Below are 23884 nucleotides of genomic sequence, written 5' to 3' on the forward strand. Positions count from 1 at the left end.
TTGTCCGTCCTGTCGCCCTCTATTGTTCTGAGTGTTGGCCGACTATAAAAGACAATGAACGGCGTCTTGCGGTAATAAAGACGAAGATGTTGCGTTGGACTAGTGGCGTGACACGTTTTGATCACATCCGAAATGAAGATATCTGCGTTCGTTATGGGATTGCACCGATCACGGAAAAATTGTAAGATGGTATGGTCACACAATTCTAACGAGAAATTCACTTGCCACGATTGGTCTAAACATCGAAGTCAATGGTAAACGATCAAAAGGCAGGCCGGAACAACGGTGGCTTGATATGCTGGATAGGGTTTTAAAAGCTTCGAGATTGCTTCCAGATCAGGGATTCGATAGAGCCAAATGGCGAAACCGATCACGACGAGCCGACTACGCTTGTGAACGGGGCAAAGACTGAAGAAAAAGAAGATTTGGAGGATGCACGGAAGTAACTTCGATTTAGTGTTCGCAAGTTAGTTATTTTCAAAATTGTGCATTGAATTTCTCCCGACGTTGTTCAAATTTCCTGAGAAACCTCAGACGTTAAAGAATTTCCCGCGAAATCCTTTTCTTGCGACAACTATGCACCTTTAAAACAGGAAACATTTAAATTTGGCTTTAATAGAACTCTGCCTTTACCTGCAAAACATTCCAAAGTATTTGGAATAATTAAGACTTGCCTTTTCAATTCGCTAGTAATATTTATTAAGCTTGCAAAAACCGATATTTCGGGAACCACTTGTTCCCTTCATCACTGCTAACAAATCTCTTCTAAAATAGCCGGTCAAAGTTAAACGTGTATTCCACTCAAACGCCACTCCACAGCCAACCATTTCCACGATCCACTTCCACTTGGAATACTGATAACAAACAATTTCGTTGTTGACAGGTTTACTTTATCAGATGACGGCTGAACGTCTTGGCAAGGCGAGTGTGCAGCTAGTTTTGTTATTTTCCTTTCCGTATGGGCTGATATCTCTTCGAATAAGTGTTTCAGACGAAGCCGGGCAAATTGAATTCGTGTAAAATTGATTGATTTGTAAGGAATTCGACGAGAAAGATGCCCGACATTCGTTTGACACCGCTCGGCGCAGGCCAAGACGTAGGACGTAGTTGTTTACTTCTTTCGATGGGTGGCAAGAATATTATGCTGGATTGCGGCATGCATATGGGCTATAATGATGAGCGACGCTTCCCGGATTTCTCATATATCGTTCCCGAGGGGCCTATAACGAGTCATATCGACTGCGTGATCATTTCACACTTTCACTTGGGTAAGTGTCAGAACCGAGTTCTAACCTAGAATTTTTTTTCCAGGATGTGTAGTTGGTTATGCGTTTTATTTCACTGTCCATGTTTGTATCGGCTTTTTTGCCTTCTACTATTCCACTTCCTTGAACCCAAGCTACTTAGATTTAGAGAGAAGCCAATCCCTTCGTTCACAATAAGAATATGAACCAGGAACAGTATTCCGGAATTTCAAATTCTCCTGGAAAGATCTGCATTCAATTCCAAAAGTGGAAAAATTCTTTTTTTCGTTGCTCAGAAATAGAAACTCCTGAATTCAGAAGATTTCAAGTTAAATCCGGGTACCCGCATTGCTCATATCAGTTCCGATCCTGTCAGTCTATGCTTCCCTAATTTTCGCCAACATTGTGAAATTCTTCCGGTCGACTCCAACTCCAAATGGCGGTGTTTATCGCCACAGAATCTAGTGCAGTTTAAAAGTCTGACCATACTAAAAGCAGCTTCATTGTTAGCGTGCGAATTTTGAAAACCCGAACTAGCTAGCTCTCAATTCAGGAAAGGCACACCTTTATTGCAAACGGATTTAGTCAGTGGTTACCAGTGGCAGCTTAGATGCAACGAAAGTAGGAAAGGTTGGGTCGCATATGAGAAAGTTAAAAGTGTGTCTGCCAGAGGAAGTTCTGTCGTGAACTTCGGGTTTGAGATGGGCTTCATTTTAACGGGACGTGGTAACTTGAATAAGTTTCTCTTCTTGCGAAAACTAGTCAGGGCTGTGTTTCCACAAAAATTTAGAGCACTGATTCCTATGTGTAAATTCAGCGTACTGCGACATCAGCTATCTAGACGATATGTACGGTATCTATGATTTTAGCCAGTACCGGCTAATGGTTACGCTTGTACTTCTGATCACGGAGGGAGTTCATCGCTCCTGCTCCTGCTTTATTTGCAGTATGATGGCAAAATGGCCGTAGTGCCCGTGGGGGAGAGCCAACAGTTCCGTGTGTTTTGTATTAGTGTTATCTCGTAATGTTTGATGTGTTGTGTTGTATGCGAAGTGATGATTGACCGGTGGGAAGGTTTCGTTGCGGATCTGCGGATCGTTTTGATTCCAGTCTAACCGTTGAAGAGAATCTTCCCCGCATACGCTAAGGAGGGCATTCAGACCCAAACCTGCAATGGGACGCATCTGAAGTTGCTCTTGATATGAAGCCACACTGGAGGTTATTTGGTACCATACAAACCGGGATGGCCCTCTGAGAATACAAGCTCTTGGATGATGTATTCTCAGCCAGGTTGTTTGCTCTATTGACCGCTGCGAATGATGGCGGGCGTGACACGCTCGAATTCCGATACCGAACGAGAAGTTCAGCGTAATGAGCGCCCTGACAGAGAATTTGCTATTGCGCTGGTGACGGAAGCAGAAGATGCCGCAGAACGCAATGATTTCACTCACTCTCACTTCTCACTCTCTAGTCATGGTAACATGCGGATACAGACTGTTCCTCTAAACAGAAGAGAAATAATTTGAGCCATCAATGTATTGAAAAGGAGTTGACCGCCTGGGCTTGACGGTCTCCCCGCAGAGTTGTTTATTGCCGCACCTGCAGTTACTACAGCTCTACTACTTCCACTCGGTACGGAAATCTTGGGAACTTGAAATCTTTCCCAGAAAATGGAAGAAGAGTATGTTCCAAGATTCAAAAGAAAGAGACCCGCTTTGAATGTGACAATTGGAGGGGCATCTGCATGCTCCCTGCCGTCGCAGAGCTAATAGGATGGATCAGTTTGGAACAGAGCACGGAGTTTAGACCTTCGCTGCACCTACTTTTCATCAGTTTGGAGAAAACTTTCGATAACGTGAACAGGAGGGACTGTATCTGGAATGCTCTACGCAGGAGGGGCATTCCGAGGATACTAATAGCTATTATCAGAGCGACATATGATGGCGCAGAATGTCACGTGCTGCTTGGAATTAAAATCTCGGATGATTTTGAGGTCCAAAGCGAAGTCCGCCAGGGCTGGATGCTGTCACCGATATTCCTCATGCTGCCTTGTCCGGAGGATGTGGAGGAGCTCAGACTATGACATCTTTCCTCAAACCTCAACTTCGCTGATGATATCTGCTTTCTCTCTCATCAAGTCATGGTCCTTGGCCACTTTTTTTTAATAACTTGAAATCTTCAGAAGACTAACCTCAGAGTTCACTATCCCTGAGAGTGTGGAATTTTTACACACTAAAACCACCTCTTGCTAAACTACGACTGAGATTTTCCCATCCAGCAGCTTTCGTTGCACATTTAAGTTTCATTTTTATTGGGAGAAGACTCTTTGGTCGACCCCAACACTTTGGTAGGCTTCGCTGAAAAACCGGCTGTTCCTCAGCAACTTATATCTTCAGGCAGGTTAGCAAGTCGTTTGGCTTTACTGTTTTCAGTCGTCTTATTATATCAGCGATATCAGTCAATTTTTGCACTTCGCTATTCTCATGTGATCGTAGTCGGTGGCTATGGTCTTTGTTGACTTCACTAACCAACTGTACTTCTAAGTCCTTATGCCGGTCCTCATTACCAATGAACCAGGGAGCGTCTACTATGCTTCTAAGCACTTTACCTTGCAACGTTTGCATGACCTTCAGGTCGATTCTTTGGCACAACCCCAGAGCTGGATGCCGTACGTATATATGGGCCTTAGGATCCGCTTATAAATTAACAGCTTGTTTTCGGTGGTCAGTTGGGAATTCCTCCCCAATAGCCAGTACATCTATCTGTATCTGGTCCATTCTACAATGTTGTCAACAGCTGTTTGTAACTTTATTTTTCCTTCTTCCGTATTTTACCCGCGGTAAGGACGGCAGTGTCCTCCGCAAATGTCGCTATTTTGGTTTCTTCATAGCAAGGTATATCATTGGTATACAGGAGAAACAATGTTGGCCCCAAGTCACTGCCCTGCGGTACACCAACTGTAATTTCGTTCTTTAGCCTCTGCAGGACAGTCATACATTTTTTATTCAGTCGATGAGGAACAGGAGTGCTTTTCCAAGCCGCATGCAAACGTTTTCTTTGTGCTTTTTGAATATTGGCTACTTGGTTGGTCTATTAGTCAGCCTGGAGGGTAGTCTTTTCTCCTTACTTTTTCGCTGACCAGCATTATAACAGGGAGTGATCGGATATTATATTTTCTTTATTGACAACATGGATATATTCGTCTGAGAACCCGAAGTTACGACGAAATCAATGGCATCGGGTGTTTTTGTTACGTCAGTTGGCCAGTGTGTAAGCTTACCTCTGGAGTGGAAATTGTACTTTTGTGTTCTTCCTGCTTCAAATAATGCTCTGCCTCTGGACGTTACCAACCTAGATCTCTCAGATTTCTCAGTGCTTCTATTTCGACCTTCATATTAAGGGTAGCTCTTAAGTTGTGAATTTTCTTTGGGTCTTCACTAGTGTCGAACATAAGCGTGAACAGTGAGAGTCCTTGCTTAATTCCTTTGATTCTCCCATTTCATTGGATTTTTCCTTTTTTCAATGTATTCACAACGTCTAGGATCTTAAAGCCCTTTTCCTCTAGGTCTTCTACAATGTCGTCTTTTTGGCACGTTGGGTGGGGTCATCTGTGTGGTATCCTTTTGGTTCATGTACACTAGGGCTGCTACACTTTGCTGGGAACGAACTAGCCTGAGTTGTTTTCTTGCTGTGGTTATTTGAATTCCGAACTAAGCTGAAATGTAAGCTTCTCTAACTTGTTGAGCTTTTCGCGCAGTTCCTCATTTTCCATTTCCTGTGATAGTTTTTTTGTTAGTTGGGTTACGTTTTCGATCGATGGTGGTGATCTTGTAGCCCTCGAACTCCTGTTAAAGGCTCGATCAAATGGAATAAAAGTCCTCTCCAGAATCCGTAGGATCGACCTCCTGAGAGGTCTGAACTGCCACCTGGGATATATACACCCAAATGGCTTTGGATTTGGAAAGAGAGGCAAGTAGTGTTGAAGATAAGCACCAGGAAAAACAGGGTTCTCAGTTTGACGGGTCACAGCACTCTTCTTATCTGCATTAATGGGCAGACCAATGAAGGCGTTTATCAATTTGTATATCTAGGAAGCGCGGTTTCTGTTGGCGGTGTCACCGAATTGGATGTTGCCTGACTCATTAACAGCGCTATATCCTAAAAAATCAAGTTCAGACTGCTCTCTGCTAGTGTATCCTCTGTGTTACCCAAAAGCTCCAAGCCTTCGTCAACACCTGTCTGGGTCATATCATCAGAGAACGCTGGCCTGACACTATCTCACACGAAGAAGTTAGTCGGCGCATAGGCCTGATAATCGTACGCAATGTGATCAGAAGGCGGGGCTTACTTGTGACGCAGTCCGTTGACAATGCCCAGAGTTCCCACGGTGATTTATGTAGGATAGAAGGTTATGGTCAAATATATGAAGGACCGGACCAATTGAAAAGAGAATTTCTTCCTCAGCTTCTGGTCTACGGATCCCTCTGTTCTGTTCTGAATCACCACATAAGAGTCACTGCTCCCAGAGAAGAGGTGTGGCAGCGTCTGATGAGTTACTTCTGCCCTGGATGAAATCATCGTTTCTTGGTTATTACAATGGACGTTCAATGGACTATTACTCTTTGAGTGCTCAGAAGCTATGCTTCTCCCCCATCTCATAGACGAGGACTTCGCTGTCTCACACCGAGACTCATGTAATCTGACACCACTGCATGCTACAGCGTATTTAATGTGAAGGCCCAAGAGGAAGAGGTGCAGCAGTAGATTAAGAACAGCCCGGCAGCACCTGTATACTACCTAATAAAATCGTACGTTAGGGTGACGCCGATCACGATTTCTTGCTTAGTCTCTTTCAGTACTCCCTCCGAGGAAATGAGAAGAGTTAGAATCCAGTGGTGTCATGAAAGAGACGAACCATAGCTTCAACGGCAAGCATTCACTGAGCTGACTCCGAATCAACAGCTCAGACGGAGAATAGTTTTGGAATTTAACGAAATATCTCTCTCGTTGAAATGAAAACTGGGAAAACATGTTTTGGACGTCGTCTTCAGCAGCAAGAACAATCTATTCAACACCCTTCCAGGATTGACCAAGGATCCAGTCGATTCAATGGCCAAGTCCGGGGTGTACGAAGTTTCCGAACATCTTAGCAGGGATCAAAGCAATGGTTACTCCTGGCTCTGTAAATTCATCACGAGGTGTATTCATGTTCTTACTATTTCTAAAACATAATTGGCATTATGCCTTCTGGACCTGGAGATTTATGTACAGAAAAATTACCTATAATCCTTCTGTCTTCATCCTCGGCGATTACTGATTCGATACTTTCAAACGGCTGGGGTTGCATAACCTCCAAGTGGAGTTCTGATTCACAGTTCACCTCGCTGGAGGAAATGTCTTTTTGTTGTATTTTTCCGGCACAAAACTCTAAGTAATTTCAAATGTCGCATCCAGAGTTTCGACCTTTGGCTCTAATACGGCTCTCATACGAATTTTACCGACTCAGGTAGCTTTGGTTTTGATGACCAGACTTTTTGCTACCTTTTTGAGGTCTCTGAATGGGTAGAAAATCTGAAATGAAATCTCTGAAAAAACTACCCGATCGTCATTCGAGAAGGATTTCAGATCAAATGCTCTCCAGTTCTCTACCCATTATCAAGTAGGAAGGCAATAGCAAGGTTCCTCATTCAACTATCACAATTTTCCAAGCTAGGGAAGTGAAAGGTTGGTGTAGTGCTCCGGTTGTACATTTACAAAGTTATGCTTCTCATAAAATCAAATTGAGCCTTGCTTTGGAGCTTTTTATTAATCTGATCCCTCCGATCCAGGATTCCTGTATTATTAGAATATCGATATCTTCCTCCCGGAGAACGACCAGGCAGCCTCGACTGGGACCAAGTTGTGGTCCGACTTTGACGAACCCTTTGAACTTAGAGGTTTTGACTCCAAACCGTCTTTTCTAGTGCCTCCAAGCACTCTTTATTTATTAGGAGTAGGAAATGCCGGCTATTAGTCTGGACTTCCTCCTCCTTAATCACTATCCAGTCGACCATAGGAATCCTAGGGTTGGACGATCTTATTCTTATCCCTCCTGATCTGCAACCAGATACGAGCAATATGTCTTCTGGGAATTTCGCCGTATGGGATAATTTTGTCCTTGATGCCCTCGCAGGCGTTACTGATCTTATTGACCACCTGGGAGGAATCGAAATATCGCTCAACAACTGGGACAGTCGGGCCTCAACGCTCGACCATATCTCCGGCGTGATCCGTAAATCACCCTCGGTCATATCACTGAAAGGCGTCATAGCGCGTACTCTGTCGGCCGACCGTGGTTACTTTACTGTCTGCAAAGTTTGCTTGATTTCCGACCCCTCCTCTGCTTGACATCACGACATCGATTATTTTTTAAGGTTTCGCCTTCTACTGCTTTTCCAAGCGATTATTATAATATTCCTTAACAATCGCTTGATATTTACTGAGTTCCTTTTCGTCCCGTCAGTTGACAGTACCGGTCTTCTTCAGAATATTAATGGCCCTCTATTACTGGCTCTTGAGCAGAACTCTTGTCGGTCTTCATTCTTAGGGGAAACACCGGCGTCAACTTATATACAGGAGTGAGGAGTGTCTAGGCGTTATGGAATGTGATTGCATAAACGCAAGTTAGATACGAAGTAGCTAACTGTTGTATAGCGCTTGTGATTCATTTATTGGTGTGTCGGTGCTTTCTTTTGTATGTTTCCCCATCCCATGCATCACATACAAGACACACCATTAAAGCGATGCGCAGAACTCATCACACGCAAGTGATTGAAGAACGTCGAACTTGTGCAATACTTTTCTTTCACCATATAAAGCAATGGGTCAGGAGACGAATCTCCTGTATGTAGTCTTCTTGGAACTTGCGTAATTCCAAACATATTTTCCTGTTTTCATTCCAAATTATACACAACAACTTAAGAAACATTTGGTTTACACACTTTGTAATCGATTTTCATTGTTAAAAAATAACTTTAAAATTGGAAAAACAGTGAAATTTTTAGGAAACTATATTCTTTCAATTCAATTCAGAACAAGTCGGGGAAATCGGAAGCTGGACGCTTCAGATATGATCTAGTAAATAATTTGATTGCTGTGCATTGTATTGAATTTGATGAAATTCCTCCTTGCAGATCACTGTGGTGCTCTACCGTACATGTCAGAAATGATTGGTTACAACGGCCCCATCTACATGACTCATCCTACAAAGGCGATTGCTCCAATTCTCCTGGAAGATATGCGTAAAGTAGCAGTGGAACGTAAAGGCGAATCGAATTTCTTCACAACACAAATGATAAAAGATTGCATGAAAAAGGTAATTGCAGTGACTCTCCACCAAAGTGTAATGGTAGACAGCGATATTGAAATCAAAGCCTATTACGCCGGTCACGTATTGGGAGCAGCTATGTTTTGGATTCGGGTCGGCTCACAGTCCGTTGTGTATACAGGCGACTACAACATGACGCCCGACAGACATTTGGGAGCAGCGTGGATTGACAAATGCCGACCGGACCTGTTGATCTCAGAGAGTACATACGCAACAACAATACGTGATTCGAAACGATGTCGTGAAAGGGATTTCCTCAAAAAAGTGCACGAATGTGTGGCAAAAGGTGGTAAAGTCCTTATTCCTGTTTTCGCTTTGGGTCGTGCTCAAGAATTATGTATTCTCCTTGAAACCTACTGGGAACGAATGAATCTGAAATATCCAATATATTTCGCTGTCGGCCTTACAGAAAAAGCAAACACTTATTACAAAATGTTTATAACATGGACCAATCAGAAGATCAGAAAAACTTTCGTTCATAGAAATATGTTTGACTTTAAACACATTAAACCTTTTGATAAAGGCTATATCGATAATCCTGGCGCGATGGTTGTGTTTGCGACGCCAGGCATGCTGCACGCGGGATTGTCACTTCAAATATTTAAAAAGTGGGCGTCAAATGAAAACAATATGGTTATAATGCCCGGATATTGTGTTCAAGGCACGGTAGGTCATAAAATTCTAGGTGGGGCAAAGAAAATTGAATTTGAAAATCGACAAGTTGTGGACGTAAAAATGTCCGTGGAATATATGAGTTTCAGCGCTCATGCTGACGCTAAAGGTATCATGCAATTAATTCAGTATTGTGAACCGAAGAATGTCCTCCTCGTGCACGGGGAGGCCGAAAAAATGGAGTTTCTAAAAGGAAAAATTAAGGAAGAGTTCCATATCGAATGCTACATGCCAGCCAATGGAGAAACCTGCACTATAGCCACGCCTGTTAAAATTCCCGTTGATGCATCACTGTCTCTACTTAAGGCAGAAGCTAAACGCTACAACTCTCTCCCGCCAGACCCTAAACGAAGACGACTCATCCATGGCGTTCTTGTCATGAAAGACAATCGAATAACACTTATGGATCTTTCCGAGGCATGCAAAGAGTTGGGCTTTAATCGTCACATTCTGTCATTCACGTCGACTGTTAAGTTGGATGACCCGGGGCCAACAGTCCGCACCATAGAGAAATTGTATAATTTGTTACAAGAGAAATTGTCTGAGTGGACTGTTACGCTGCTTGAGACTCGAACCATTTCCGTTGAATCGGTGGAGGTGAAAATTGAGGAAGAATCAAATGATCAGCGACACAAGAAAGTTTTGGTTACCTGGTCGAATCAAGACGAGGATTTGGGAGCTTATATCTTAGGGTTATTGCAGAATATGTGATGGAATGTGAAATTCTGTTAAGTGAAAGAGATAAAACTAGTATTTAAGGCAAAAAAAAATTGTAATTTTTTGAATATGCAGTTTTTAATGTGGATATTCTCACAATACGATGAAAATAAATTGTTACCTTCAATTATTTTAATAATTTTTGGGGTTTCATTTCACTTTAAGTACATAAATCAGATAGAAATGTAATTTTTTGTCACATCAGTGCACAGGAATGAGACAAATCAACACTTGGAATACAGAATGGAGTCAATTCAAAACAAATGAGACGAACGGATGCCGAGGAGGACTACACAATTTACCAGCAATCGAATACGATCTATTAATTTCTCCATACCGAAATACTCTTTAACTCCTCCCATTTTTTTAAATTCGCAAATCGTGTTCAGTTGACAATTTATTTTAATACCCACCCGATTAGTTGTGGAAAATATTCATGCCTTAGATCCTACATTGTTGCTCTAAATCTTTAGGTAATAATCCTGTCTCTGAAATAATAAAATGTCATCCATCACTTATGATCCTTAGTGCTATGTACGTACAGGTTCGCCAACGAAAAGGCATCGCTTCAGGCCCATCGGCTGAGATACGAGACCGTATCATTGTGGCTGGTAAAGTGGTTACATTGCTTTGTTACCATCCGAAGAGTAAAGTTCGAATTGTGGCGGATATATCAAAACCGCTTGCGTACGAGTCGGCATTCGCCCTCTCGCCACTGCTGCTTTTTCTTGTTATAGACATTGTCACATGTGGCATCCAACATCCAGCGCCCTATACACTGGTCCATGGAGATGAACATGTCCCAAAAATGGAATGATTGCTCCATGCAGGCTGGTTTCATATTGAATCTAAATAAAACTAAATTTTAGTCGACTGTTCCCCATGAAACAGGCCCTATCACTGTCAGTGGCAGTGACCTGCCCAGACCCGAGCTGTTTAAATATCTCAGGTCAACGCTATCAGTCAACGGAGAACTGCGTTATGAAATTGCTTCCCGCATTAGTGCAACCTGCATGAAGTGGCGTTCCACGGCTGGTGTTCTTTCTGATTGACGCATCAAGGACCGTCACAAATCTAAAATTCACAGTCTGCCCTGTCGCCCTCTATGATTTTGAGTGTTGGCCGAATATAAAAGACAATGAATGGCACCTCGCGGTAATGGAGACGAAAGTGTTGCGTTGGAAGGTTGGTGTAGCGCGCTATGATCACATACCAATTGAGGACATCCGCGATCGACATAAGGTTACACCGATAGCGGGAAAACTGTCATGGTATGGTTGGTATGGACATGTAATGCGCTGACGAAAACTCACTTGCCAGTAGACCAATCCTGGCAGTATCCCAAGATGCCGAAGAGAAGGCCGCCCCAGAAGCAGATGGTGCAAAACAGTGGAGAAGGAACACAAGCACCTCGGGAAGTTCTGGAAAGTGTTGAATGGCATTTTAGAGAAACGTGAACGATAGTGTGTAGGCGTGACAGCGATTTATATATAACTTAACTTTGCATCAGGAAAATCAGCCGTTGAGACGTGGTTTGCCAAGTTTAAACGAGGCAAAATGAGCACCGCAGAGATGACCGCAAATCGACCGAAATTGATCGATATAGCTGAGGCTCTAAAGATATCACGGAAACGTGTTGAACATCATACATGAATGAATCGTACATGAATGTTTGGGTACGAGAAAGCTCTGTTCGAAGTGAATGCCGCGCGAGCTCACAATCGACCAAGAACAACAATGAGTTAACAATTCTGAACAATGTTTGAAGCTCTATCTCCATAAAAAACCGGATTTATGCGTCGATATGTTTAGTTTTTTTTTTTATTTTTTGTGGTTATAGTAAGAAAAGAGTACGTTCAATAAGAAATAATTATTGTAATGTTTTGAGCTCCAGAGTTCTTATTGCTTCCTAACCCTCTCCCAGGAAGCATCAGTCCGCCATGTTTAACTAGAGTTCCCTCCATTATATTGGAAGCAGTTCAGAGCTGATCCTTCCCCGTCCATTCCGCGCGTGTTAGGTTCTTGTGAGTTAGCCCTCTCCCTTATTGGGTCGTTTGGCATTTTAACTCCTTTTGAGATTGAAATTCTCGAGTAGTTTACCCCGGGTGGGATTTATTTTGTTAACTCCTGAGTCAAAGCACATGATTAAATCTTTGTGTTCTGACAGGGAGATAATATGTGGCAACCAAGAACTGCTAGCATTCGGGTTAGCTCCAGACGTGCCGCCCGGTTCCATATATTATCTCGCGCAGTCGGTGTCCACCACTGGGAAACCTGTTGGGGAAGTTTGGTTGGTTGACAGCCTTGATGACCGTGTTGGTGCCAAGGTGACACAACAATGGACTCTTATCGAAACAGAGTTGGCGCCCAATGTGGGACCACAGTGGTCTTGTCCGTAACAGAGTTGTTTTACACGTGAATCTCTGCATTTATTTATGCATTTTTCAGGATCCGATGCGAACCCACGTCCCGGCAATGACACATGAATTTTTATAGAATGACCCATGAAGGATCCAAGTGTTCGATGAACCCCACATTTCCGAGCCTGACTAGCACAGAGACATGTAAGCACGTGTCGGCGGAACACTTCGATCGAGCTTCAGTATTTGCTTTTTTTGTGATAGTTGTTCCCTCTAGGTTGTCTTCGGCCACTCCTGATGGTCGTTTGATCATCTAAAATCAAAGTACTCCTTACATCAGACTAGTATGCTAACATTAACTGAATTTGAGTAGATATCAATATGGAGAGTATTTGGAGGCCTTCATGTTTTTTTTCCAAATTTTACGGTTTAGTAATTTCTGAGAATAGGTGCGTCAAAGAAATCAAAACTTTCAACCCCCGCACTCCCTACCTTTCCAACAAAAGTCAAAACCAAGACTGGCTTCAAAAGTACTGATCGAGACCTTTCATTTAATACCCAACTTGACTACATTCGGTGAAAAAAAAACATTTTACACTCCCCCTTCTGTGTCCGGTGATCAGAGTACTAGGCTGTCGTACGGAGGGTCGCAGTTCAAATCTACTGGTGGCAGTTACCAGTCTTTTTAAGGTTTTGTGTAAAACAAAACCTTATTAAAATCGATTCAATGTCTGTCTGTCTGTCTGTCTGTCACACGCATTTTTCTCCAAAACGGCTAAACCGATCCGAACGAAATTTTGTGGACAGATGGGAACTATGAAATCCCACGCATACAGTGAGTGGCATAAATTTAGGTGGAGTTTAAAGGGGGGCTCCCCATACATGCAAAGGGGGGATTCAAAAATTTTTTCACCGGATATAGTTGTGTAAGGTATCAAATGGAAGGTCTCGATTTGTACTTTCCGAAACTGATATTAGTTTTGGCATAAATTGCAAAGTGCGTGAGTAATGAGTCAAAATGTACGCACTTGAAGTGAGACAGGACTCATTTTCGGAAACTACCCAACCTAAAAATCCGGGAAAAATCAGGGTGGTGCGCCTAGGTGAAATCTAGGCCTCAAAATATGTCCCATTCCGATATCTGCTCAAATAAACTTACTAATAGTATATTACTACTTTTTAGAAATTTACTGAAAAACCCCCCTTAAGTTCATCCTAGGACTTCGGAATTTTGTACCAGTATAGAGAACAATATTCTGTGTATACTTGCAAAATTTCGTAGAAATCTGGCAATTAACGCCAAAGTTATAGCAGTTCAAACTTAGCAATTTCGCGCGATTTTACCGCTTCCAAAGCCATGCAAATCAGATGCTGACGTCATAATTGCCCGGAATAATTGACATTCGCGTGAAATATTAAAGTCGCATTTATGAAGAATCTACTTATCTGCAGCACTTTTTAAGATTTTGTGTAAAACACTTATGTGAAATCTAACCTTCGAGAGATGTCCTATTCCGGTATCTGCTCAAAAAATTTACTAATAGCATATTATCAACTTTTAGAAATTGACTAAAAAACTCCCCTTAAGCTCATCCTAGGTGTACTAAATTTTGCACCGACATAAAGGACAGCCTCGTGCATACACATGCCAAGTTTCATGAAAATCCAACTATTATTGGGAAAGTTATAGAAGTCCAAACTTATCAATTTCGTGCTAATTAACAGCATCCTAAGCCATACAAATAAGATGCTGACGTCATAATTAAGGAGAATAATTGAAATTCGAGTGAAATATTAAAATTCCATTCAAGAAGAATCTAATTCTCCCTAGCCCTTTTTAAGGTTTTGTGTAAACACAAAACCTTATTAAAATCGGTTTACTGTCTGCCTGTCTGTCTGTCTGTCTGTCTGTCCGTCTGTCTGTCTGTCTGTCCGCCACACGCATTTTTCTCGGAGACGGTTGTAGCGATTGACACCAAATTCGGTGGAAAGCTGGGAACTGTGAACGCTCACGCATACAGTGAATTACATCCTTTAATGACGAATTTAAGGGGGGGTCCCCATACATGCAAAAGGGGGGTGTAAATTTTTTTTTCATCAAATATAGTCATGTGGGGTATCAAATTAAAGGTCTCGGCTAGTACTTTTCGAAAACGATCTTAGTTTTGACATTTGTTGAAAAGGTGGGGAGGGCGGGGGGTTGAAAGTGACCATTCCTTTACGGGGGCCATTCTCAGAAACTACCCAACCGAAAAATCTGAAAAAAATCAAGAAGCTGCCACTATATGGTGCCTGGGCTCCGAAATACCTTCCACACTGATATCTGCACAAATAAAGTTAATAATAGTATATTACTATAATTTTTAGTAATTCGCTGTAAGACCCCCTTAAGTTCATGCTAGGACCACGAAATTCCGCAACAATATAGGATATAACATAGAGCATGATCTTACCAAGTTTGGTGGAAATCGCACTATTACTAACAAAGTTATAATACGTCAAAGTTGTCGCTTCTTTGCAAATTCAAGACTATGAATGTCAATATCATCCGAAAGTGGATATTCCCACATAATATATGCATATATTACGTGCTGCGTACTAAGAAATACAGAAAACCTTTCGTACCTGAAGCGTCCAGCTTCCGGTTTCCCGACTTGTTTATATTTGATGTTGGTTAAATTGTTGGCATTTGCTAATAATATTAAACTGAGAGCGTGAAGCGTATGAGGTTGACCATTATCAACACAGGGCTTTCCATCAAATGATTTATTTAAATCGCTTTCTAGAAAATAGAGGGCAGTGGAATTTTTAGCTATATTACACGGAGCTGTCGTGCACTCGTCGCTCCTCACATCTTTTTCTTTTTCTTCGGCCTTCAGTTCACAAGCGGGGTGATCGGTTTCGTCATTTTATTTTATCAAATGCCTGATCAGGATGTAATCGCGAGACCTTTAAATCCCCATCCTGCGTATCAAGCCACTATTGTTTTGGCCGGCTTTTTGGTTGCTTACCATTGCTTTCGATGTTCCGACCAATACTGGTTGTTAAATTCTCGTTAGCGTGGATTACGTGACCACACCATCGAAAACGCCTCTCTTGCAGTTTTTCCACGATCGATGCAAACCCATATCGATCGCGGATATTCTCATTTCAGACGTAATCAAACTGTGTCACACCACCAGTGCAATGCAATATCTTCGTCCCCATTACCGCAAGACGCCGTTCATTGTCCTTTATAGTCGGCCGACACTCAGAACTATAGAGAGCGGCAGACGGACGACATTGCAGTAAATTTTAGATTTGGGATGTGCGCTGATACATCGATCACAAAGAACACCAGTTGGGGAATGCCACTTCATCCAGGTTGCATTAATGCGTGAGACAATTTCATTACGCAGTTCTCCATTAGCTGATAGCATTGACTCGAGATATTTAAATCGCTGAGTTCTGGCAATTGCAGTAACCTGCCCTTCGAGATATTTAAATCGCTCAGTTCTGGCAATGGCAGTAACCTGCCCAGAACTGAGCGATTTCAATATCTCGGGTCAATGCTATAAGCCAATGGAGAATTACGTTATGCTCCTCATATAGGGAAACACAAAACCTTTTATACCTGAAGCGTCAAGCTTCCGGTTTCCCGACTTGTTTTGTTTATAGAGGTGGAAAGCATCGAAAGCCACAGTGTGGGACTTTAACTCACTAAAACCATCTCTCCTCACTCGCTTTGCCCCACGGAACTATCTGGAGACATTACATCGTGGGTCGGGTTAGAGCTCTATCGACTTACTCCTGCGGTGAGAATTGTTCGCTCCTTGCTGCTTTTTCGTAAGCGTTCCAACCTCCTGAATGCTGTATTCAGGAGGAGCTTCCAAGGTTAAAGCCTTGGTGCTACTAATTGCATTCCACACTTCTTGGGATTCCAGTATTTGTGGAATGATCGTTTCCATTAGTAAACGTAACAGCAACTTTTTTCCCAAGCAGCTGGCAAGCTAATGATTGCCGTTTGCGTGCCACCGTATCCTTTCCGTAAATTTTTTATTGCGTCGATATTTCCGTCTGGAATTTGAAATTGCCGCATCAGTTCTCTCCATATGTCTTCCTTCGTTGTGATATCGTCAAGGTCCCTACATTCCACAGTTATCTCGTGAATTAACTACCCTACCATAACTTCCTCACCTAGGGATCTACAAAACCAAGTTCCGGTAGTTTAGCGTCCTTTCGTCCTGCGTATTCCGAAGCTTCAGGAGTAGTTTTCCCTTCTGTGTCTCCCAGATGGCTTGGCGTCGGATCTCCCTTGACCTTCCGCAGAATCTCAGCATAAGACAGGTCACCTCTGCTTTCGATTACAATTGAATCCGGACGGGGCATCCTTATTTTTACCTGCTTCCTTGGCTTCATGGTTGTCTAAACATTTGCTCCCATTTCCTGAAATACCAGTCTACACAACTGTGAATGAGTACCTGAGTCAAATCGGGGTAATAAGCACGGACAAGCGTAATGCTGAATCCGTTGATGATGATGTATGAGCATCCACCCTTAAACTCAACATAGAAAGATGTAGCTTAGTGCATGTGTGGACGTTCACCAAATTTCGTTCCTAAGAAAAGTGCATGTGACAGACAGACATTGAACCGATTTTAATAAGAATTTGTTTTACAAGCAAAGCCTTTGGATTGGAGATTTCAGCTCTGTCTTGAAATATTTCCAGCAAACAGTTGACCCAGTATCAACGAAGGTACTGGTTCCATTCTTCAGATTCCTGCCTAATTGGGAACTTTGGATATTTCTGATTAGAGTTTTTGGGATGTTGGAAGTCGCCTTGATTTTGTAGCAAACTAGTTTCTTTATTGGGTAAAGCTGACCGTATCACATTTTCTCTTGATTTTCCGAAGTATTATCATGTGATCAACGTTTCATCGATTAAAGTTTGTCATAGGCAAGTGGGTCTTTTAACCGCCAAACTTAATACTGTTTTCCAAATCACAAACTCCTATCAGTTACAATCCACAGTGGAAGTTTCCCTCAAGACACCCTGTGCATCAGAACCCGCACCAACACACACACCGCACAACTAAAGTGAAGTTTTTTTCAAAACGTAGTAGTTCTCTCCGCTCCTTCGCAACGCTGTCAAGAAGAAATAAATACGAAGTCGAAAATCACATCGAGTGCGAATTATTCCTGTGTTTATAGTGCATTTTCTGCGGTCCGTGTGTAGTTCCAACGGCGAATCATCAAAATCTCAAACCCCACATCCATCCCCGGGTGAGCATCATACATAAGTTTCAGGTGGAAGAACCGTTGGACGGGAATTACACGCGACACTGGCTCTTGGTGTTGCGAATCAGATGCACGTTTCTGCTCGCTCCGTCGGTAAATTGCGGAGAACGGCTCTGGGGGAGCATTGGAGTAGTTTTGTGTGTACGGCGGTGTGTCGAGATAGGCGCCCGGACGGTTCGGATTGGCCGCTGATGTTGTCATTTTGTTTTCTAAATTTAGCCCCGCTAGTATGAGCGTGAAGTAGAGAAAAGTGAGCGCGGCGCATCCGCGCAAAAGCAGCGCAAACTTCAAAACGTCGTGGCGGGGCGTGTGTAGTTGTGCAAAACGACTAATAGGAATCACTTTGTTTTTACTGCACACACGGCCGTTTGGCAGCTGTCACACAAGTAGCGCAAGTGGGGCTCGTGTCGGGATAGGTGGAGAGCTCGGGTGTGTGCACTGGCGACCGTGTCAATCGCTACGCACACACTGGCACGGAAACAGTTTTCAGTTCTCGATCCACACTCCGCCATTCAACTTTAATTTTTACACATTCTGGGAGCTAGAAAAAAAGCAGCTAAAGAACGCGTACGCTGAGAAAATTTCGTGCTTGAAACGTCTTAAATTTCAATTTTGTTGTTGAGTTTGTCGGTTTCTGGTTTCCCGCGGCGTGCGGTCTTCAACAACAAACGTCCTTGCGTAGAGTCTGACATTGGGAACGGGCCATCGAGAAGAATTCGGACTCGAAACGACTTTCATTGATCACAAACGTCGTCCTCGCTGCGTTTTCTCGGCGACGACATCGTGTTTGGTTGCTCCCTTTTTTCTTTTTGCCACAAGTGCTTCGAATAACCGCTGGCGTAATCGTTATCAGTGACATCCTCGTGAATTTCTGCTTTGCGTTGCAGTAGGCGCTCCGGATCGTGGGTGCATCGTCGCGTAGTTACCGCACGCTTAGAGAAAAAACGGTGAAAGATAAAAGCCAGGGACGAAGGCTTGCACCTTAACGGAAGGTTCCCTCAACTTGGTCGTGTACGGAGCAAGCAGGGCTGGTGATGTTCCTGCAGAAGTAACGTGAGTTCCTCAGATGGTTGTGTACAGAAAATGGGGCAGAAATTCACCTTGCCCGAGTGGACCCGTACTTTTCTTTACGTCACCGATTTTGCACTTGCTGAAAATTTTTCCTGGTGCCTCTGGTATTTGTCCTACGACAGCAATATTTATGGGGCTCGTGATTAAATTGGCTCGTTTTCTGCATAGTTGGTGAATTTGTGCTACGCGCGGCGTATTTTACGGTCCGCAAGATGTCACCTTTGATATCGGGCTGATTCCAATCGGCCCATTATCAAGGAGACTTTGCCCTATCCATTTTTAACCTCATGGCAATAGGTGTTTTCCTCGGTGGTATTTTCGCGTATTTTGTGAGAGAGTGATATTCGGGCTTTAATGAAGGGAAACAGGCTGCTCTGATTGGATCTGAGTCCTCCTTCGGGAAGGAATACGGAGGCGTTTTGGGGAAAATGGAGGGCTTTTATTATCCGTTTTTCGACTATCAGTTTGGTGTAAGGAAAATTGAGTATGGCTGAGCAAGTGATACATTTTAAAGAAGAACAAGAGATTGAAATTGATTCTCGGAATGTTTGCCAATAGGAATAGTTCACAAATCAACTCAAGTTCCTAATGGCCGGCTTCAAACCCTTCCAATTGTAATCGAATTGCAAAAGTAAGATTAATTTTACCAATTATTATTATCCTTTTCCACTTGAATGATTGGAATTTCGATTTGCGGATGCCAAATATAGTTCAGGACGTGGGAACGTTCTGTGAACTCGAAAATCAGCTGCGTTGAATTAAGTTTTAAAACAAATATTTTATTAAATTTTCCGCAATTTGCAATTTCGAATAAATGATCAGGAAGGCATCGGAGTTGGTGTTGCTCAACATATTGCAAGCGCTAGTTTAGATTGGTTTATGTATCGCAGGATATCCGTTAGTAGATATGATGCTACCCGCGTCAGTTGGAGCACATCAGCATCAAAAAACTAATGTCTGATGCGTCAGTAGGCGGGGCATTCACATAGAAAATGTTTCGTGGATTCCGCTTCCTCATTACAGGATGGACACGTATCATCTTGGATAAATCCTATTCTGAAAATATGCCCAGCTAGTGAATTATGGCCGGTCAGAATGCCTACAATATATCTGCAAGTCTTCCTGCTTTTCGACAGGATAAACTTTGCAGTATGTTTCTTTAGTTCTGACAGGAAAAGTTTGGTTTGTCTAGCAGCATTAAGGCTTCGCCACTTGTTATTATAGGAAGCTTGTTCTCAGTTTTGGATAGCAGCATTAGCCAATGCTACTGACACCTCAGCTGCTACTTCCGGTCCGGGTATGGAGGAAATTGAACCCTCTATTGCTAAAGCATCATCATTTCCTACACCACAATGACCGGGTACCGAGAGTAGTTTCACCGTATTGAATCTAGAAACAGAGTTCAATCGATTAATACATTCATGAACGATTTTTGAAGTGATCAAAGGACTACTTAACACCCTCAATGCAGCTTGACTATTGCTACAGATTGCGAAGCGCCTGCCCTTCAGCCGCTCGGCAATCATTCAGGTTATCACCCTTAGGATCGCATTCACTTCAACCTGAAAGACCGTTGTGTATTGTCCCAAAGGAAAAGCCCACTTCTCGTTTTGCCATCGGTGTAGAAGAGGTCAGTATATCCTGACATGCATTCTTCTGGTTCGTCCCAGTTTTCTTCCCGTTTCAAGATAACATCATATCTTCTACCAAACATGTATGGGGAACTGAGACTCGAAAGGAATTGCGAAAAAAAGATTCAGTTCTCCCAAAGACTCTTCCAATGCTCTGTGCCCCCCACATCCATTGTTTTCCCATAGATCTAATCGAATTAGTCTATGAGCTGCTCTCACTGCAGTGCTCTAAATAAACAAATTCAAGGGCTGGAAATTGAGTAATGCATTCAGAGCTGCGCCGGATGTGGTGCTCGTGGCACCGATGATACCCAGACACACATTTCTTTGCAGTGTGGTTAGTTAACAGCGAAAACTCTGTTGTTTCACCTTAACCCACCACACTATGGATGCATAAGCGAACATGGGCCTAATGATAGCAACATATATTCACATTACTACCTGAGGCCTAAGTCCCTATATCGAGGCAAAGGTCTGCCTACACAGCCCATAAGCTGTGAGAGCTCATTTCATCTTTATCTCTACATGTTTGTTCCAAAGAAGCTTCTTGTCTAGAATAACTCCCAAATATTTCACTTCTTCAGAGAGTTGAAGGGTTGTACCCCTCACCTCTGGAAGGCAAAGACCATTTAGTTTCCTCCTTTTTGTAAATAATACCATTGTGGTGTTATTTGGATTTACCGAAAGTCCATCCCTGAGACACCGACTATGAATCAAATCAATGGCGCGTTGTGTATTTCTACACCATTCCGAGATCTCGATCAACAGTTAGCACAGCCGCGTTATCCGCATAAGCTTGAACGTGCATTGACGAATTGTGCAGTTCGCATAGTAGTGGGATGATCAGCATAATCCACAGAAGTGGCGATAGCATCCCTATTTGAAGGCAGCCTTTCGTCGCTTCCGTTGTTAGGTAGCTATCAACACCCAGTTCAACACACAACAATCTCTGCGTTAGCATAGCGTAGATCCACTTTATTAGAGTTTCGTCAACGCCATGCTCTCTGGTGGCATCACAGATCTTTTGGAGGGGCGCACAGTCAAAAGCCTTTTCAATGTCCACGAACACCCCCATCGCGTACTCACCTTTCAGACTTGCATCCTCTATTTTTGAAACCAAAAAATGTAGAGCAGATTCCCAGGACATTCCACGTTGGTAAGCATGTTGGTTTCCATTTAGGGGGTGCGACCTTAGCGCCTTTTCGCGAATGTGACGCTCAACCAGTCTCTCCAGACATTTCAGCGAAAATGATGTTAGGCTGATTTGCCTAAAGTTCTTTGGATTTGAATAGTCATCGTTCCCAGGCTTTGGTATGAAGACTACCTTTACCTTCTGCCAAGAGGAAGATACGTAGCCCAGAGTAAGACATCCTCGAAAAATATTTCGTAGAAGCTGCTCTAAGTGCTCGGTACCGTCCTTTAGCATCGCTGAGCAGATGCCATCCATGCCAGGTGCTTTGAAATGTTCAAATGATACAGCAGCTCTCATTTTTTCATTGGTAACAACCGCTCTCGCAGTGTCTCAATTCCCTTGCAACACCTTTGTGTTTTCTAAGAGAGTCCAACTTGGTCGAATCATCTTTGTTAAGGACTCTCCACAACCTGGAATTCAGTCTTCCTTCACCTTCCAGTTCCTCACAGTATGTTCTAAAAGAGTCTCGTTTCAAACGTTTCAGGGGCCTCTTATATTCACACTGAGTTCCGGAAGTTTAGCCAGTCTTCATCTTTATTGCTTTTGCAAGCAAGATTTGGAAGCCGTCTGGTTGATTTCCTGAGTCTCCTCAAAGGACTCTAAAAGTGTGCGATTTAGAGTTTTTAATTGATCTTTTATCGCCAAAGGCGTCCTTAGTCGCCTAGGGAGCTCAACTTTGTCGCCAAGAAGTTCATTGGACTTCGTCCAATTCGTTTTCCTAAGATTCCGTCTTTGTATTACAGACTGTTCACCTGCAATAGTTACACTAAATTCTAAGTAACGGTCATCTGAGCGTGAGGCTTTATCTAGCACTCGCCAGTTTCCAATCAGCTCTAACAACTTTGAAGTGCAGATTGTTAGCCCAATTACTTCACTTCTCTTTGGCCCCACGAACGTAGGGGTGCGACTTAACCACAGTCCACAAACTAGGATTATTAAAAAAAATTGAAAGCTAAATGTTTGGTGCCTTGTTAAATTTTTTTGTGGTTTTTCAAGGCATCTTTAATGAATAAAAAAAAAACTATCGAATAAATCGCAATTATGCTAGTTTGCGGACCGAAATATATTCTGAATAAGACGAGAAAGTATCACAGAATTTCGTTGGATAGATTTTGGGCTATGGTGGCAGCAGATTTTCAACATGAAGTTTCAAGAAAAATGCATTTAAAAAGTAGAACCATAAAATCTTAACTGACCCTTAACTGCTATATCTAGTCCCTAAACCTTAGGTTTTTTGGAAAAACACATGTGAAGCCTTGGCTTCAATTCTTTTGATTTTAGCGAATTCATTCGAATGTCATTTGGACCGAAAAATACGCGCTGCGCTTTATTGCGACGATCGACATAAACTTAGCATGTGACATTTTACCTGTTTAACACTGTCATTTCGGAACGACTTCGAATATCAAAAAATCATTTTGCCCAAATATTCTACACGATATCTGGATATAATTGATGCAAAAAAAATCGATTCTTCGGATCCAACACCTGAAATGAATTTTATTTACTTTCTCGTTGAAGACGTTGCTGTTCCTACAAGATTGAGACTAGGGACCAACTACCTCTACTTTAGCGGTTCCTTTCATTAGTGGTTTTCCCATGCTAGATCCAACGGAGTTAGTAGGTATTAATAAATCGCCTTTAAAGGGTTTAATATGGTGATTGGGAAAAAGCGAAATATCCTTTGCACACATCCAATATTTGATGAAGATATTATGTTCGTGTCTGCATATTACGTTTTCTAGACATTCCTTCCATAAGATTTAATTTCATCGGATATTATGTGATTAAGCATTGTGTTGTGTGTTGGTGGTGTTCGTCACGGAAATGGAGAAACGAAATCTAGAGTAACGCGTCGCGATAAAATTTTGCGCCAGATTGGGCAGAACAGCTTCGGAAACGTGCGCTAAAATTGTAAAAGTTCCTGGTGATGGTGCTCAGATGGCATAAAAAGTTTGAGGAGCGTGGAAGACGAGGCGCGGAGTGGGAGACCAGTCGAGATGCGGACTGACGCGAATGCGTAGCGTGTGCGTGCCCTAATCCGTAAAGATCGGCGTTTAGCAGTTCGAATGTTGGCTTCGGGACTGGGTATGAACCGTGAAACAGGCAGACAAATTTTAACAGGCGGTTTCGGGATGAAAAACTTGGGCGCGATTACAAAGAAGCTTTCTGAGGAGCAAAAGCAGCATCGAATGACTGTCGCAGAAGACTGCTTGAAGCAAGTGGAAAACGATCCCACGCTGCTTGATCGAGTTATTACAGACGATGAGAGCTGATTTCCAATACGACCCGAAAATCAATTACGGACATCCAAGCGGCCGTGGCGGGGGTACTCGCGGACATCCCCCGAAGCG

The 23884-nt window shown here is 42.8% G+C and overlaps 2 protein-coding genes across 7 annotated transcripts in view; both read left to right on the forward strand.

Annotated features, from left to right (window-relative positions):
* The first annotated feature begins 869 nt into the window (after window positions 1–869).
* On the forward strand, window positions 870–10138 carry LOC119651761 (integrator complex subunit 11). Its single transcript, XM_038055499.1, has 2 exons — window positions 870–1268; window positions 8417–10138. The coding sequence occupies exons 1-2, from the start codon at window positions 1055–1057 to the stop codon at window positions 9991–9993; spliced, it is 1791 nt and encodes a 596-aa protein (XP_037911427.1). The 5' UTR covers window positions 870–1054; the 3' UTR covers window positions 9994–10138.
* Window positions 10139–17445: 7307 nt separating this feature from the next.
* Window positions 17446–23884, forward strand: part of LOC119653209 (protein phosphatase 1B) — a 44514-nt gene continuing 38075 nt past the window's right edge. For 2 of the 6 annotated variants that reach the window (XR_005249652.1, XR_005249651.1), the window contains exon 1: window positions 17817–18689. The gene's annotated coding sequence lies outside the window, so the exon portion shown is untranslated. Of the gene's footprint in view, window positions 17622–17805; window positions 18690–23884 lie in introns of those variants that run through there. The other 4 variants (XM_038057776.1, XM_038057779.1, XR_005249654.1 and 1 more) reach the window with 4 other exon arrangements.

This window comes from Hermetia illucens, chromosome 3 (genome assembly GCF_905115235.1).
Source record: "Hermetia illucens chromosome 3, iHerIll2.2.curated.20191125, whole genome shotgun sequence".
Lineage (NCBI taxonomy): Eukaryota > Metazoa > Arthropoda > Insecta > Diptera > Stratiomyidae > Hermetia > Hermetia illucens.

What these genes read in the sequence shown, in the direction of transcription:
- LOC119651761 (XM_038055499.1), top strand. Translation starts at nt 1,055, where the DNA reads ATGCCCGACATTCGTTTGACACCGCTCGGCGCAGGCCAAGACGTAGGA. An exon ending in CATTTCACACTTTCACTTGG is followed by an intron (nt 1,269 to 8,416) that starts GTAAGTGTCAGA and finishes TCCTCCTTGCAG; the next exon opens with ATCACTGTGGTGCTCTACCG.